Source organism: Carya illinoinensis, chromosome 5 (assembly GCF_018687715.1).
Source record: "Carya illinoinensis cultivar Pawnee chromosome 5, C.illinoinensisPawnee_v1, whole genome shotgun sequence".
In the NCBI taxonomy this organism is placed as follows: domain Eukaryota; kingdom Viridiplantae; phylum Streptophyta; class Magnoliopsida; order Fagales; family Juglandaceae; genus Carya; species Carya illinoinensis.
The window spans coordinates 42718177-42737521 of NC_056756.1; the positions used below are offsets into that span (position 1 = coordinate 42718177).

The 19345-nt window shown below is 31.3% G+C and overlaps 1 protein-coding gene across 1 annotated transcript; it reads right to left on the reverse strand.

Annotated features, from left to right (window-relative positions):
• Positions 1-8093: 8093 nt before the first annotated feature.
• LOC122311449 (MORN repeat-containing protein 1-like) lies at positions 8094-10671 on the reverse strand. The gene is made up of 3 exons (XM_043126002.1): positions 9457-10671; positions 8552-8780; positions 8094-8457 (listed from the first exon to the last, which is right to left on the reverse strand). Exons 1-3 carry the CDS (start codon positions 10347-10349, stop codon positions 8275-8277), a joined length of 1305 nt encoding a protein of 434 aa, XP_042981936.1. The 5' UTR covers positions 10350-10671; the 3' UTR covers positions 8094-8274.
• Between the last annotated feature and the right edge of the window lie 8674 nt (positions 10672-19345).

The window sequence follows — 19345 nt, forward strand, 5'->3', positions numbered from 1 at the left end:
TATATATATATATATATATATATATGATTGCAATGGACAGCCCAAAATCTAAGAAAAAGGTGGACTTTTTAGTCATTACCAATGCGCCAATAGCGTATACATGACGTTGTTAGTCATACAAACGTGACCAATTTTTATTTAGGGATCGATATTGAATGCGTCCACTGCGATGACTTTGTCTCCTATATATGATTAGTCACCCATAAATTAAAGGGAGTAAATGCACATCATTTCCCAAGGGGATTACAACTTACAAAAGCCAATTTCTCTATTAAGAAAACCATTGAACACGTTATTTAAAAAATAATAATTAATTAATCATCTAATAGCTCATTTGTAGCGGTCATGTACACGTACACCACCATGCACGACCAAAACTTTTGTGATGGGAGTGCAATTGAGTATTAACAGATTTCACTATGTAAACTTGCAAATTGGCACACTAATATATCGACCATTGATGTGGAAACTAACCAATATTCAACTTGTTTTAGAAAATATTGGCGTTTTGTTTTAAAAATATAATGGATTTTGTAACATATGGTGTGTGTTTACACACCATACTTGTATATAACAGAACTTGGTACATACACTATAATTCAACAAAAAGAGATGCAGGTACTCGTTTTTATTGGAAATAATCCTTTTGGTTGTAAAATTTTAATCGTAAAAATTCGTTTTTCTTGTAGTAAGTTCACTTCAATACAAACGGTAGCTAGCAAGTATCAAATTATGATACATAATCTCAAGGGTATACCATAACTAAGCAAATCTTTTGGTTGCAAATTAAAGACTATATATGTTATGCCTATATTTGATTAAGGAGAGAGGTCCCTTTAAATTATAAGCAATCTTGCTATTTTGTTTTTTCGAAGAACCACCCCAACCATTGAAAAGTTACTCACATCAAATAAATAAAAAGACTTTGGAGTCATGCATGGTGGCTCTAAAGATTGTCTATATTGTGTAAAGTTGAAAGGAGAAAGTAAATAAGAAATTAGTCATTAGTGACCATGTTCTTGTAATCTCAAAACTTTTCCTTTTTGGGGTTCATTAAAGCTTTTTTGGGTTCATGATCAAGGAAATTAGTGACGTTAATTTGATCTACGATGCTATATATAAATATCTTTGGATCGGATCGATAGACTCGACCCAAAGCGACAAGAAAATAGGAATACTTGAATCCAAAGCTACCTACCTACGCAGTGGTTCACCTACAAAGTCGCATAATTAATTCGATCGTGACATAAATATACGTCTTTTTGGACCGCCATTCGAGTAACTTTTAAATAGTTCACCATCTAATCAATCTTCATATATATATATATATATGGACTCAATTAAATTAATAAATAGAGTTTTGACTTTTTTTTTTTTATATAACTAAAGGACGGGATCCCACATCGTTAACAAGAAGTATGTTAACCTATCAGATTTGCAAGTAGAATAACTCTTATTTTAAAATTCTTAGCGCTATCACGTACGGTTTCTTTTAAAAAATCTTAAATATTAATGCTAATTATAAGGGTACTGAAATATTCTTGAGAAAGAAGTAGAACCAATCGATGAATCATATTCAAACAAGTCGGTGTTCGAATGACATGCAATTTGAAAAAGAAAGACAACAAGAAATTTATATGGTCAGTGTTTGAACATAATTAATTTCCTTTACATGATGATCATTTCCTTTGACACATAGATTTTACATATATATGTGTATTGACAAGTAACTAGATACGTGTTGAAACAAACAAGATGTCTAGAATATAAGATTAAAATTTCTTATGATTTCTAGCCGAATTTTAAGACTAAAGTGAAAGCAATAAATATATGAAATGGGAATTAAAATATTTATTATTATTATGTATATATATGAGATTATTATATAGTAATATATTATTTTTTTGAACTCTATACAAGAATGCATAAATGGTGTGTGTGGTATGTAAAAGTCAAACAAAGATGACAACGCAACCAGCCTAATAAATTATTGTTGCTAAAAAATTGAGGTTGGAAGGAGTTGTACGTGGAGGCTATATATTTCTCAGCCCTAGCTATTAACTACCCTCACGTTATTTTTAAAACGTGAAATATTCATCGAAAGTCAATAAAGAGGACTGTATTAGGTGATTAATTAATTAAGCCGCTCTCGACTAATTTTATAACTTCTAATATATATATATATATATATATATAAATATTTTAACCATAAAAAATTATATAAAAATAAATTTATAAATTAATGTGATATTATGCATTATATCAGATTGTAAAATTATTTTTATTATAAAATAAATTTAATAAATTACATAAAATTATATCAATTTATAAATTTATTTTTATATAATCTCTTTATAAATATAACACTTTTCTCATACATATATATATATATATATGCGCGCGCGCGCGTGCATGCAGCTTAATGTTGTTCGGTTGTAACATGTAAAAATTGCATTTTCCCAACAACCCCTTATCTATGAGTACTTTTGGAAGTCAAATGAAAGTATCTGCATGTGTTTGGACACAGCTTGAAAATGAAGGCAGAGACTTTTTTTTGTACTTGAATTGTATATGTAGGCAATCAATTAATCTTTCTACCTTTGCATCTTTCATGCAAGTGGACAAGAAGTGTTTACAATATGAGTAGTGCTAGCAGCGGCCCAACAGTTACTCTATTTAATTTTTTTAAAGTTTTTTAATATCTTTAATCATTAAAAAAAATAAAAAATACACAATTTCATTAATAGTCACTTCTTTAATTATTAAGTAAAAAAATAAAAATATATATATAAATTGAACAGTAACTTTGAGCAATAACTTTGGAGGACTTCACCAGCATTTTCCTTATAATATATATGAGTAGTACATGATCAATGATCAACCATAGAACTGAAATTGAAGATACTAATGCCATGCACTTGGGTTTTGAGATGTCATGATGAACCATTAGGTGAGTTTTTTGTGTGCTTTCTTTTTTAGTAAATGGTTTTTAATCAGGTACTTCCATCCTTAGTAAAGTAAGAAGTACCCGATCAGATTTTTCTTGAGGTTATATAAATATATATATATATATATATATTTTGCAAATTGTATCAGTATAAAACCCTAGGCATGTCTTATTGAGAATTGCCAACTTTAACTATCTCCACGAAGCGTGTTCTCTTGAATTATATAACAGTCTATACATATCATTTTTACGTTTCTATGACTGATTTTCAGAAAAATTGAAGGCACCTCAACCCCACCTATTGTAATTTGAATTGTTATAATGATTTATTTTCATATAAAAGAAGATAACTATTCCTCTATATTCAGCTAGCTCACCACTTTATCTCTTTTGGAAAAAGCAAAATGGCCCTGAAAGTACAAGACTTTTGGTACTTCAGACTAGTTCTAGTTTATTACAGGAAAATATATGCAATATGTGATTGATAAAGCTGTTGATCTATGCCTCCTTCTTCACAGTCAGACCTGATTTAGGCTTAGCTAATTTAGAAGCAGCAAAGCTTAGACACCACCCCACTACTGAGATATCTTCTTTTTCATGAAAATCAAAGTTCCAATTTACATGATGGTTTGATTAATTAAACTGCAAGCAAAAGACAGAATCTTGAATGTGGTTGGTTGATCTTCAGTTCTTCTCATGCAATTATGCTACCGAGAGTCTCCATTATTACCATCCATTCACAATCATCGCATGCCACATGGCACATATCATTTTCCACCGCTGAATTTACAGAGCTTGTGGACCAAACCCCAATGTGAATCCCCCCTTGCAACAGCATTTATGGATCTCTTTTTTGAACCTTTTTGAGCCACTGCAGTTGTACACAAGTTTCAACTTCATTGGTTGCAAGTCTTAGATCGACTATGACTGACAAATTGTTTTATGTCTAAAATAGTACTTAGACAGATAGAAGTGACTATAAAATTGATTGATTATGATTTGTACTTTTTTCCTTAATTTTTAAAGAGTAAATTCGTATTTCGCTTAGAAATGTCAGATAAAATTCTTAGTTTTATTTTTTTAAAAATTTTTAATATTTTAAAAAAATATACATTTATAGTAACTTCCTTAATAAATAAATAAATAATTTAAAAAAATTAATTATATAAATAGTCAAAATAAAAAGACAAAATAAAGGAATAACGTAGTATTATTTTAAAAAAATAGTTAAAAATAAATAAATAAATACATTTGCCCTTAATGTAAGGGATACCATTCTCAATCTTCTAGCATTTTTTAATATAATTTATTAAATGCATCCTCATATAAAATTAGTAAAATAAGATTAGTTGTAATCCGATTAATTAAATAGATTAATTTATGATTTATTGATTTACTATCTAAATCTGAATTAATATTATCTAAATTCTATCCATAATGTTTTGTTAACAATTAACTTATATAAAACTTAAATTTAACTTGACACGACATAAACTTGATAATATAACACGGTCGTCATCTCGAAAATTTGTAATATATATCTCTAAATAGATACATGATAAAAAATATTAAGATGGTTATATTTGTTTCTTATATAGTAAAAAATATTAATTAACATAGTTTTCGTTCATATATTAATTTTGGAGTTTGTAAATTTTAATTGTGTAATATCTGCAATAACGACCCCAAATATCCTTTTTTGCAAAAGAAATAATGAAACGACCATTGAACAAACCCAATTTTAGTCGTGCAGGTTATGAATATTTATGCTCACACAAAATGCATTGGAAGAAAAAAATATTCAAGACATTGATGGGACGAAGAGACCAAGAAATTGGTGATAAAGAATAATAAATGCATGAACCAGACATACTTCCGCTCCCATTGGCCATTACTCTCGACAGTTTTTTTTTTTTTTTTCCCTTGCAAAATGTGGAAACAAAATTTAATATGATTTGATGTTCTCCTAATCAAAAGTTTATATAATATTTTTATGTACTTTTTATATAATTGACTAAATATTTTATAATAAAATATATTATAAAATATATAAAAATAATTATATATTATAGAATTTACAATTAATAATATTTGAAAAAATAATTTAATTTTTTTAAATAATATTTTTGTTAAGTTTCTTTTTATAAAATTAAGAGAAGTGCTTAACAAAAAAGAAATATTTTAAAAATAAATTCACAAATTAACGTAAAAGATATTAAATTTATTAATATATCATGGAAAATCATATTAATTTATAAATTTACTTTTATAAAATTTCTTTATATTTGTAAAATTTTTATAAAATCAATTGTGTAAATTTAATTCTAATTTAGTAAAAAGAATAAGAAAAATGTTTGTGTGCTCTTTTTATGTGTCTCCTCAAAATGATTACTGGTCATAATTTTTTTTAATTTAATAATTAAAAAAATAGTTTTAAATATATTAATATTTTTTTATATTATTTAAAAATATTTAAATATATTAAAAAAATCTGACAAAAACATAACCACGGTATCACCGCTCAAAAAATAACCACCAGCCAAAGAAGTGGTGAATAAAAACTTGGCCCATTGCTGCCCTTTCGTGTCAGGTACTGGTGGCCTGGTTCTTAGCAAATACTCTTTGGGATTCCCCCCAAGAAATTTGACCAGATCCAGTTTCCAAACTAAGAAACAAATGCCTACAGATCTATTAAATTCAAGCATCCCTCTCTCTTTCACAGGATCACAGTGGTCGGAAAATGAATCCTCCCAAGCTAACCAGAACTGCAGAAAACTTGCAACTATATATATCAAAACCAGATCATAAGCATTAATGTTAGCCAAGAGTGGATGTCTATTGCAGTAATGGTTACAACATGCTACCAGACACTGTACATCAGATCAAGAATAATATCTCTGAATGTCCCTCTCTTCTCTCTCTCTGAAATCAGTCAACTTTCTAATTAGACTCTAGCACGTTGTTCAGAGCAGGATTTCGTCAGGGCTGAGGTGGTAATACCATTTTTGCGACTTTTGAACCAACCCATATGGAGGACTTTCATGCATTAACACTCAATTGTTATTTATTATTTTATTATTATTTTTTTAAAATTATTATATGTAATCACTTTTATAAATTCTTTACATATTCAATTAATGTAATTGATTAAAATAATTATTTTATATTAAAAAAATAATGTAATTAATTATATTAATGAAATACATAAAAAATACGAAAAAGTAATTATATATATCAAAACCCTTATTATTCACATAATATTTAAAATCACCTCATTACTCAAACGTAACCTCAGTCAAGAAAAATAGCTAAAGACAACTCATTGTACAATCCCTCAAAATGAAACCACCTCCCTCCCTCCATCATCATTTGTTGGCTTTTTAGTCCATGTGGAGTGGTTGGAAGTTTAAACTAGAAGAAAAGGAGAAGGTTTTGAGTCTTGGTGTTAACCAAAATTGAAATAAATAGAATCTAAAAAAATTAAAAATTAAAAATTAAAAAATCAATGAATCTTACATAGGCTTTGACATCTAAAAACAGAAAGCAAAAGAAAAAAGGGACAAAAAAAGATCCTTTTTACTTTCGGCTTTTTAAATGGATAAAACACGGCTTGTGCATCCAGCGTGCACCAAAGTAGAATATATATATTTTTCCTTTTACCAAGAAACTAGCCCCACCCACTACCATCATTTTCATGTGCTATGGGTAAAAAAAAATGACAAATCTCAACATATCTTGCACGGAGACGGCACATGGCTTCTTAACTTTAGTTTAGTGGAAACTTGGCATCGATGTAAACTATCAGTTTGGTAGTTTGCCAATCAGGACTATTGTTATAGATAGTATCTATTAGCAGTACTATATATATAACAGTTCTGTTATATTCACGAAGAAATTATATAAAAATAATCTCACAAATTGACGTAACTTTATCTTGTTCATTAGATCTGCTTTATAATAAAAGTAATTTTATAATCTGACGAATCACATCAAACCATGTCAATTTATGAGATTATTTTTATATAATTATTTTATGGTTAAAGTATTTACCTATATGTAAACACACACATAGTCAAAGAGATGGATATATCCTTTAAAGCATATATTTTTAATAGCATCTATTAATGAATAGAGATAGATACAAATTATAAGCCCTATATCGCATTATGATGAAGATATCCATGTAAAGTGAATATGATAGGACTTGCTTAAAGAAGAATTAATATGCGACTCGTATATTGTGTCGTCTCTCTTTAGTTAAGTCTTAAAATTCGGACAAAAAACACTAAAGATGGTGATAAAGTTGGGAAATATTCTTTTGAGATTCAAATAAAAATAAAAAATAAAAATTCAATATATCGGTTTAAGTTGTAGCTATTTTGACTTTATGTTGGGAGGGTGTTTGGTTGCCTTCTCATGTTGCTCATGTGTACAGCTCGTGCATGGGCATGGATTGGGACCTCGTGAAGAGGTTCTTTGAACAGAAATGGTAAAGGCAAGCACTAGGATAGGCATCTGCCCACATATCACAAACTAAGATCCTGTGTGTGTGAAGTTAGGAAAAAATGTTGCCAGCCTTTACATTAGGATGGTGTCGTGGATTGTTAGCTGTCTCTTCTTTTATTTTTTTTAAATGTTTTATAGTCACAAATTAAATTTCTACAAAAATAAATCTACAAATAATATAATATTTTATATGATACGTTAAATTTATTTCACATCAAAAATATTTATTTATAACTTTACTTTCGTAGAATCACTAAAGCATTTCACTTTTTAGAATAAAAAAATTTACTTGCAAGGATGGTGTCAACACGCCACATGTTACGAGATCTATTATATGTATATGTATAAAAAAAATGTAAATACCTTTTATCAGTAAGTGTTTATTTATTTTTTCCTTCAATCCTGTGGTACATGGTGATCAAAGGCGCAAAATATATTCAGATAAGACTCTCGTGTTGGTCCTGGATCGTTATATCATGATGATAGACAAGCTGGCAATATACCTACGAATCATCATTGCAGTTTCAAACACAATAATGGAGCTCCATGCATGAGATGCCCCACAAGAAACCACTCAATTTAGTACACTCGAAAAAGAGAAGAAGACAATACCCAAGTAGAAAGAAAAGAAAGAAGCATCTGATCTTCAAAACTCATCTTCCATTGATTTACATGGGGGGTGGGGTTGGTATATACAAGTTGCAGTGTGATAGACAAAACCTCAAACACATACTCTCTCTTCCTGAACCTCCGATGAGCTTTTGCTCACTGGGGTTACAACTGACATCCCAAACGCTAACAATTAGTGAAATTTACACTTCTCAAACAAAGCCAGACTCAGAGACATTAGTGTCGCAAAATTTCCCATCCATTCGATTCTGAACAGCTTTCACAGCAGCAACTCTAGCAGCAGTGGCTGCTCTATTTGCAGCCATGACTGCCTTGTTCACCTGCTCTTCCACTCGGCTAAGGTTAATAGCATTCTCTGCCGTTTTTCTAGCAGCCTGCAATTTCATGAAACAAAAAAAGGTAAAGAAGTTTGCTTTATTAAGAATGAACAAGAGTGAATTGGGATGTCAATGGCAATGAGTAGTGTACCTGAACAGCTCGAAGGACTGCATCGGTTAGTTGGGGAAGAGGGCGCTTAAGGGAACCGACATCCCATTCACCACATCTTGTCTCTGCACTTCGGAAGGTATACATTCCATAGCCTTGTTTACGACCTTCATGCCACGACCCCTCGTAACAGTGACCATTTGCAAAGTGATACACCCCAAATCCATGAATTTTGTCTCCAAAATATTCTCCCGCATATCTATCTCCGTTTCTGCAACACAATCAAATTCACTGTTAAAAGAAAATCAAAAGGACAGCAGTAATAACGACGTCTAAAGTTCAGAGAAAAAATAGGAAAATTGATGGATCGATTTTTTTATTTTTCTTGCCGACCAATTCAGCACCTATGCAAAATTACGTATCAATCTCGAGCAACCTTAACGCAAGCTAAAAAAGAGAAGTAAAACCGAGCTCGCGGACCCGCGGTTACCGCAATAGTTCAAAAGATTGAAACTTGCAAAAGCTAAGAAAAAAGCCCGACTGTAAATTTCAAAAATACATCGATTTAAAGTCAATGCCGGCCACATATTTCCATAGTAGTCAGATCTATCAGGTCGTTTCCAAACCCAAGAACCATGAGCCAAATTCGGGGAAAATAACCCATTGGACGTATCCATATCTTCAAGAAAACCATGAATACCAACACAAATCAATTAAAAGATCCGATCTTTCATAAAAACGAACATCGAAGAAACCAATCAGAATTTCACTGTTCTATTAATCATGAAACGCTTCAAATATGGTAACTCCCACGAAGATTACGTCAAAAACTATCAATAACAAAAAATAAAGAATTGTGCAAAAATAAAATCAAATTCAGTAATTTCGCACATATTTAGAAAAAAAAAAGGACTCCCAGAAACCTGAAATTAGATTTAGGAATTCACCTGAAGTGGTAGCAGCCGAGACCGTGCTTGACCCCACACTTGAACTCCCCGATATAGCAGCTCCCATCGGAGCAGGTTTGAACTCCGACCCCATGGCTCTGCCCATTGAACCATTCCCCTGCATAAGAGTCCCCAGTATAGAACCTGTAAACCCCGTAGCCATGCCTCAGGCCCTGCCTATACTGCCCCTTGTACCTGCTTCCTCTTGCCCAGCTCTCAATCCCGTACCCATCGTACCTCCCGTCGATCCAGTCCCCCTCGTACCTCCCATTCACGAAATAATTGTACACCCCACTTCCATTACACCTACCCTTGTGGAATTCCCCCTCGTAGAAGTCGCCATTGCTGTAGAACTCCACGCCTTCCCGTATGATCTTCTTGTTCCTTGTCGCTTTCTGGACGCTCGGGTCGCCGATGAACCACTGGACCGGCTTCGAGTTGGTCCTCGACAGCCCGAGTCTCTTCGCGTTTTCGTCCCACGAGTGTTTGAGGACCAGTATGGTCTGGTGGATCAGACCCTTGTTCTTGGACGCGAAGAAGAGCGTCACCGCGATGAAAATCAGAGCCAAGAGGAGGTTCTCAGAAGTGTATATCTCTTCCTTTCTCAGGTAAAACAAGTAGAGGAAGAACAAAAAAGACAAGATTGTGAAGAAAGAGAACGACGCCATGGCGAGGACAGGGTTGACGAACCGGGTCGACCCGGCTCTGGGGGTAGAACCGGATTTCCTGGGTTTCTTCAACTTCTCCTCCTCCTCGTCTTCTTGGTGGGGTGCGATGGCGTCCTCCTCGTTGACCGAAGAGAGACTTTGAATGGACGATCGGATGGTCGGAGAGGACCGGAGCAGTGAGGACTGTGTTCTCGTGAGCTTCGCCTGGCTCTTTTGGCCGTCCATTCCTCTCCTCAAAGTGGGTCCCGAGAAGATTCGTCCCTTCGATCCCCGCCGTCCGATGACAATTCCTTTTTTTCTTTCTTATCCCTAGTGGGCCCTCCTATACCTCGAGATTCTTATCACCAAGGTCGTTCCAGATGCCGCCGGCGACATCTCAGGGAAAGAGGCACACGATAATACAGTGTCAGTCCCGGTGGGACACGCTAGCAGAGCAATTGAATACCAGCAGTCAGTAACCTTCAGAGAGGGAGGGAGAGAGGGAGAGAGACACGCACAGAGATGGAAAGGTCAGAGCCTCGAGGGAGAGTGGAAATGGAAGTTTGTACCTGGTTTTCCTACCGATATATAGTTGAGTAATGGGTAGAGGGAGGCAGGTTCAACATGGACCGTTGGATGGGGATCTACAGGGTGGGATTTTCGGGAGCGTGTATAGCCGTTGGATTGGATTTGGAATTTCCCGGTCCAAACGACGAAAGATTTGTTGTGGTCGTCGGATCTGGATTCCCCCGCTTTTCGCTTTAATGTGTGTCAGGCCGGCACGTGCCGCTACAGCTCCTAAATAATTATCTTTTCTACTGCAGGATTTGACAAAAGCATTTAACAATCAATATTTAGCTTAAATTAAATGACAATTGTATTTTTCATCTCTAATTTGTTTTCTCTATCATTTCCCAAAAATTGTATTTGAATTTAATAGTTGTGAAATTTTTTAGTTAAATATATAAAATAATATTTAAAATTTTTATTAACGAAAGTAAAAGGTGAAGTATTTATCATCTCCGATAAATATATAATTTGAATTTAAATAATTTTCAGAAGATTGTACCAAAAATACTTTATCAGAATTTTAAATAGTTTTATTTAGAAAGAAGGTAAATATGCTTAAATTAAAAATAAGAAATAATACTTGTAGTCATAATTATGTAAATGTTACACAATTATTTTGAAAAAAGTAAAAAAATATATGACTCACATAAAAAAAAATTAATTTTTTAATAATAGACTCTACTCTTTTTTAAAGCGAATGTACAGTACTTACACATTCCACGACTATGCATAATATTAATCAGTATCATTAATGCTCAACACAAGAATGAAATTATTAATTATCTTAATATAATATGTTCAGTTTGATCATATTTTTCATTTTTAAAATAAACATTATTTTTGCCCAACTAAATCGATTTAAATAGAATTTTTTTCAAACAATAACTATGTAAGTTAAGAACATTATTTAGATTTTCATGGAATATTAGTCTCTAGTCTGCCTCTTATCTGGAAAGGACGTTTTGCTATTGATTCTGGGATAAGATTGTAGAGTGTGGGAAAAGAACACGCAATGGTAAAAGAAAACCAAAGTAGGGCCAATAATTGTTTTGAGGGATATCATTTGGTGACCACTGACTCCCCCTTGGAAATTTCCCCAAGTCCGTAGTGTTTTAGGTGCTGAGAAGGAAACTGATTTTAAATTATCGTATTATACTATTTTAAAGTAAAATACAATTAAAAGAAATCATGAACATGATTTGAGTTCGTCACATAAATGAATAATCGAAATGCATTATAGCTTGCCTATTAAAGTATTTTTCAATATAATCATATAAGACTCAAATTGATCATCAGTTGCTCTCGAGTTAACAAGTGCGGAAGTTACATGGCTAGATTCTAATGAATGATGAATAAGATTTCGTATTGTTTAATAGGAAAAACTTCTCAAAATTTATTATGATTTGAAGGGATTTCAATTGTAATTTCAACTAATTTAGACTCAAATATGACTTAGATTTCTTTTGAGATGAATCAAATCTAAGTGGTTCAAAAATTTAAGAGGTGAGAGTTATGATAGGTAACCTAGACTTAATATAAGTGGGTGGGGAATAACTTGTCATCTTAATGAAGATTTGAGAGAGTCTAACCAACCAACGTCCCTCATGTTGTTGGGCAGTGGGAAAGAAACGACATTGCGCCCCTCAATCTCCCACTTCATGGTAGGGGTTGGGACTAGCCCCTGATACACCACGAAAGGGCGGTCAATGCCTGAGGTTTCTTGCTCTGACAGCACAATCGGGGCTAGTTTGATCTAGCTCCGGCAACACCATAATTGGGGCCAGCTAGTCTCATCATCACGGCGGGGGAAGAAAGAATTGCTTGATTGAGATAGACCACCTTTTCAAAAAAATCTAGGAAATTAGAAAGTAAATTTTGAAAATCGAGTGATTATTGTAAGAGAAATGATATTTGAGTCGTGGCGTGCAGTCGTTTTGAAAAAAATAAATTAATATAGGATTCATATAAAAAAAATTAACTTTTTAATCGTGGACCCTACTCTTTTTCAAAACGATTGCGCGACATTTGTAATTCCACGACTGTATGTAGTATTGCTCTTATTGTAAAAGGATGCAAACACAGTGGCTATTTATTTATTTTTATGCTCTCTCTTCTTATTTCAATATTTTTTATTGGAAAAAATAGTTTGGAGAGAAAAGTAGGATCGGAGAAAATAAGTACCACATATGTAATATTTTCAGAATAAATATTTTATATGCAGTCACTTATATATATTCTATATACATTTTACTAATGTGATTATTTATGTTATTTTTTTAATATAAAATAATTATTTTAATCAATTATATTAATAAAATATATAAAAAATATGTAAAAATAATTATATATAGTAAAATTCTTAAAAAAGAAAGGAGAATTGTGATTTTAAAATTAATAAATTTTTGTTTGGAATTGTGTAAAGATGTCTGCAGCATCGATCGACTGTTATCTATCCCACTACTTGCTGTCTGTCAAATGTTGGGTCACTCTCACTCAGGCTCAAACGCAGCTACAGCGTCCAGTCAATTTTTAGCCAATAGCCCACCACTTGGAGCGTTGGCAGTTGGTATTCCCCAGAGTTTAGCCAACCTCCCTTTTGTTTTTGTTAAAATTTGCACGGTAGCTATAAAAACTTCATTTTCACATCGAAGACTTTCATAATGCATACAAAAACAATGAAAGGAAAATACCTATAAATGACGTATAGAGTCCAGACATATTGTTCTTTGATATCATCTAAAAGTTTCATCGAGCTTTTGGCCTAATCGGCTGTGCGAATATCTAAAGATATTGACGTGTCGTGTCATGTCTTCTTAAAATATTATAAAAAGGCGATTCCAAATAAATATTGAAAGTTCGCTTTGAGAATTTAATTAGAATATGAAAAGAGTAAGATGTATCCTTTTTTTTGGGTGAGCTCACGGAAGTATTTGGGTAAGTGTGATTATGTGTAGCTAAATTTAATCCATTGGAGTGTTGTTCATGTTACGTATTGTGAAGGTGACTCTATGTTGTATATAGACGTAAAGCATGCTAATGACTCGTGCGATGAATGAAGAGTAATTAGGTCTTGTTTAGACGTTAAGATGAAATGATTTGAAATTTAAAAATTTATAATTAATAGTGAAATAGTATATGAATAGTAATAATATTTTACGAAGCTTTAGGAAATGGAGGGATGTGGGAAGTTCAATAAAAAATTATAAAATTAAAATATTGTTTGAATATAATTTTTGTTTTGAAATTTTAAAAAGTTGAATTATTCTTTTTTGTTTTGTTTAAAGCTTTAAGAAAGTTATAATGATTAGATAAAAATGTTGAAAATTTGAAATTAAAAAAAATGTTTATATTTGAGTAATATTTAGATGTTGAGATGAAATGAAATAGGATGTGATAAGATGAGTTAAGACCATCTCAACATCTAAACGAGACCTTAATCTTCTGTATTTGCTTTTCACATCTGCTTTGCAAAATTAGTAATTAGGTTTTTATGTGTTCATAAAATTAATAGTTAAATATCATGAAATTCTTAATTCAGTATTTTTGTTAATTTTATTTTTAGATAATTAATGGCGTGATTGATACGTGGCATCTATAGACCACGCGTCAATCTTTGATTGGCCAATGTAGATACTAATACCACGTGTCAGCTAATCAGAGACTGTCACGTGGCCTGTCTAGTTTTTTAATAATAAAAAAAATGAATAAAGGTAGCTATTTGAGAATATGTTCATTCAACAAAAACATGAATTGATATCATTATATAAAAGATTAACATGCTGCATTTCATTTTACGTTTAAAACTGCTATAATATTAACCCTTTCAAACGGCATCAAGATCATAAACACACATTAACCCATTTTAATTTTTAGGAATACAAATACATTATCCAAAAAGAAAAAGAAGAAAAAAAAGAATACAAATACAATATTAAAAGAATGTAAGTTTAATTATTCTATTTACATTTTATATCAAAACTTTCAATTCAAAAAAATATAAAGACGTTGATCATGTATAACTCTTTTTAGAATACTCCGAACCTGATTTTCTTCTTACGACGTGCACCTTTACGAGAGACTAGAATTGTCTGCATCTACAGATCCCACCCTTTAGAATAACTCTTTTACTTGTTTGTTTCTACAGATGAGTTAAAATAAAAATTAAAAATTAAAAAATATATTATTAAAATACATGTTTGTTAATATATTTTTATTTTAAGATTTAAAAATATTAAATTATTTATTTTATTATATTTAAAATTTTAAAAAAATTATAATAATTAGATAAGAATAGTTGTGAACATAAACTAAACTTGATCAATTGAATTAGCGCATATATTTGCAGTATTAGAATGTACAAATTCCGTACATATTTAAAAAAAAATGGATAAATATAATGTTCCTATAAAGAAATATTTTTTAATAATAGACATCAATTTTTTAAAAAAAGTGTGCTAGAATTACACTTTAAATAATATTACTCATTAATCATAGAGTTAACTTTTAAAAAGAAAATGATAGACATACAACTAGTTTTACAACTTTTAATACAACTATATTTTAAAGAGGGGTATTTTTTGTAAAGTAAAGTCCATTTACATAAATATTCTCGCTTTAAAATATAATTGCATAAAAGACTGCAAAAAATATTATACATATATCATTACTCTTTTTAAAACTATTAAATTTGAAGGTTAAAATGATGAGAAATGATATTTACAGTCATGGTTGTGCAAGCACCATGCAGTCTCTTTGAAAAAAATGAGTTAATATGAAATTCATATGAAAAAAATTAATCTTTTAATCATAGACCTCACTCTTTTTTAAAGCTATTGCAGACGTTTGCATACTCCACTACTATATATAACATTATTATAAAATGATACATCTTTCATCAAGTTGTAGTGTAAAAGTAGATTTTACATATATCTGCCATTAATTATAAGAAATGATAGTTATAATCATGATTACGTAAGTATTATGCAATTATTTTTAAAAAGTAAATAAATACAAGATTTATATTAAAAAAATTAATTTTTTTAATAGTAGACTTATTCTTTTTAAAAGCAACTACATGATATTTATACCTTTTACGATTATACGTAACATTACTCATTAATCACACACAACCTCCTCATGATTTTACAAATTCTATTATAAACTTAAGGCCTTGTCTATTTAAATAAATGAGACGAGATAAGATAAAATGAAATATAAAAGTTAAATAAAATATTGTTATAATATAATTTTTATTTTAAAATTTGAAAAAATTAAATTGTTTATTTATTTTGTGTGAGAGTTTGAAAAAATTGTAATGATGAGATGAGATGATTTGTAAAAACAAACGTGGCTAAACTACACTGGATTAAGAGTAATAATATGTCTAGTCGTGGAATGTGTCCGCAATCGTTTTGAAAAAAAATGTGATCTATTATTCAAAAATTAATTTTTTTCATATGAGTTATTTATTTACTTACTATTTTCAAAGAAACTGCATGACGTTTACGCACTTCATAACTATAAATATTATTTCTCCTTAATTAAATCTTTTAAAAGAAAATTCCTAAAATCTAAACATATGAATCCTAAACTTTTAAAAACCTATTTTTCAAAAAGCATTTTACGTCACTATTCTAGTAGTGGAGTATTTCAGTCATTATTTTAGTAATGGCTCAGGGCCGATGGCGACCGCCACCGAAGAGGCCGGTCGTCGAAGTTGGCTGGAATCAACTGGCAGCGGATCGACATAATCCAATAGCCAGCAGAAACTAGCTATTAGTATTTAATATATATATATATATATATTAAGCTTTGAGTGTATTCATATGGTTTAATTTTTTGGATCTTCATTAAAAAAAAAAATTAGTTGATAATTATTCCTTCATATTAAAACAAAACTCTTGGTTATCGCCAAATGATTTATCTGAAGTCAATTATCTTTGGGCCAAGTGGCACCGACCTCAATATTTCCAGGATGGGTTTCGAGATTTGAAATAATCCACAATCCCATTGTCCGATTATTTTTAAAAATATATAATATTCTAAATTAATATCTTATCGATGATATATAATCACTACAACAAAAAATATTTTTTGAGACGAAAATTTTCATCCCAAAATATATAGATTTCATTCTGAAAGATTTTTTAGGACGAAAAAATTTCGTCCAAAGGTCGTCCCAACATCACTTTTCCAGAAGATATATTGGGACGAAAATCACAATTTTGTCCCAAAATATATCTTTTGGAACGATTTTGAAATTGACTGTTCGATATCGTTCGAACGATGACCTTTTTTGTCACGGTTAAAATTCGTTCCAGAATAGCGTTCGAATGCTTCTCAGTTACCGTTCGAACGTTAATGTATCTTTTGAACGGTTATCAAGATACGTTCAAACGATCAATAGAATTACGTTCGAACGTTAAAAGAACAGATCGAATGGTATAAGAGATCGAACAGTGCTTATCAATGTTCGAACGTTATGGTAATGACCTGCGTTTGAATGTTTTTTGAGCATCTGGTATCGTTCGAACGGTTTGATCATTAATGTTTGAACGGTACATTATCGTTTGAACGGCCTACCCATTAATGTTCAAACGTGACACGATCGTTCGAACGGATATTATTTTTATTAAAACCAATAATTATAAAAAAAACTAAATAGACATCCATAATATTTAAAAAATATAAATTAGGAACTGTTTAATTGTTGCCCAGATGACTAACACAAGAGGGGGGGTGAATTGAGTTGTATTAAAAAAAATAACAATTATAAATCAAATATATAATATAACATATAAATAAAATATGAAATAACAATAAATATAAAGAGTAAGGGTAAGAGAGAAGCAAACTCAGTATGTTAACGAGGTTCGGCCCCACTGCCTACGTCCTCGCCTCAAGCTACCCCTTGAGAATTCTCAAATTCACTATTCAACCTCCTTCAGGTGGAGATAGAAACCTATTACACCTTTGAACAACACCGCTACAAATGATCCGTGTAGAACACCCTCTACACTTGCAATCACCTTACACGTGGTGATTCAACTATTCCCCGTGTAGTATACTTTCTACACACACAAAGGTTATACACACCCTTTTTCTGATACAAAAGCTGATAGTGGGTAGGTTATCAGAAAACACTCATCAATGAGTGAAATAAGAACAATACAGCGCAAACTATATCTCTCAAAATGAACAAGGATTAATGCTCAATGCTTAGAGAAGAGAGAATGAAAGCTTTGAATGAATGTTGTATGCTCTTGGTATTGTAAATGTGAAGCTTTCAAAGAATAAAGAAGTCTCAAGCTCAAGTTGTCTACACAATGGAGTCAAGCACATCAAGGAAACAAGTATGAGCAAGAAGGGAACAAGTTCACATTAAAATTATAGAGTAATGTTGTAAATCTCTTCAAAATTCGAAATTAGGATTAATGCTCAAAATTAATATTTTATCATAAAGCATTAAAATACATTTTCCACATGTGCATGAATATTTTTGAAAATTAAATTTGAAAATTTTGAAAGATGATTGATTGTCATCTTTTGCATGTGCATGCCTTGATTAAAGGGTTGAACTTTGAAAATATTAAAGATGATTGATTGTCATCTTTCACATGTGCATGTTTTATTTAAATATTTTCAAAAGTGATTGATGCTTTTTTAGACTTATACAAAAAGTAAAAAATTAGGTTTGATTTTTTTGAAAAAGTGAATGATGTTGTCTTTGACAATTGAAAAAGAAAAACTTTTTATTTGAATTCTTTGAAAAAGTGAATGATGTTGTCTTTGACAATTGAAAAAGAAGAACCTTTTATTTGAATTTTTTGAAAAAGTGAATGATGTTGTCTTTGACATGTGAATCTTTTTAAATTTGAATATGAAGTCTCATATGCCTATAAATAGATCATTTGAGAGCTTCACATTCACAACACCAAGAGCATACAACATTCATTCAAAGCTTTCATTCTCTCTTCCCTAAGCATTGAGCCTTAATCCTTATTCATTTTGAGAGATATAGTTTAAGCTGTATTGTTCTTATTTCACTCATTGAGGAGTGTTTTCTGATAACCTACCCACTATCAGCTTTTGTATCAGAAAAAGGGTGTGTATAACCCTTGTGTGTGTAGAAAGTATTCTACACGGGGAATAGTTGAATCACCACGTGTAAGGTGATTGCAAGTGTAGAGGGTGTTCTACACGGATCCTTTGTAGCGGTGTTGTTCAAAGGTATAATAGGTTTCTATCTCCACCTGAAGGAGGTTGAATAGTGAATTTGGGAATCCTCAAGGAGTAGCTTGAGGCGAGGACGTAGGTAGTGGGGCCGAACCTCGTTAACATACTGAGTTTGCTTCTCTCTTACCCTTACTCTTTATATTTATTGTTATTTCATATTTTGTTTATATTTTATATTATATATTTGATTTATAATTGTTATTTTTTTTAATACAACTTAATTCACCCCCCTCTTGTGTTAGTCATCTGGGCAACAATTGGTATCAGAGCTAAGAGATCTATTATAAGATTAACAATCTTTTGAGTTAATATCTTATGGCTAACATTGCAGCTTCATTTGGTGAAAGTCAATCTAGCTGTCGGTCTCCACTCTTTTGTGGAGATAATTACTCATTCTGGAAAGTTAGAATGAGAATATTTCTTCAAGCTCAAGGTAG

Bases quoted from the DNA above. Each gene is read 5' to 3' on its own strand.
- LOC122311449 (XM_043126002.1), bottom strand. From the start codon at position 10,349: ATGGACGGCCAAAAGAGCCAGGCGAAGCTCACGAGAACACAGTCCTCA. The intron at 8,781-9,456 runs GTGAATTCCTAA...ATTGTGTTGCAG, and splicing joins CTCGGCTGCTACCACTTCAG to AAACGGAGATAGATATGCGG. The intron at 8,458-8,551 runs GTACACTACTCA...ATGAAATTGCAG, and splicing joins CAGTCCTTCGAGCTGTTCAG to GCTGCTAGAAAAACGGCAGA.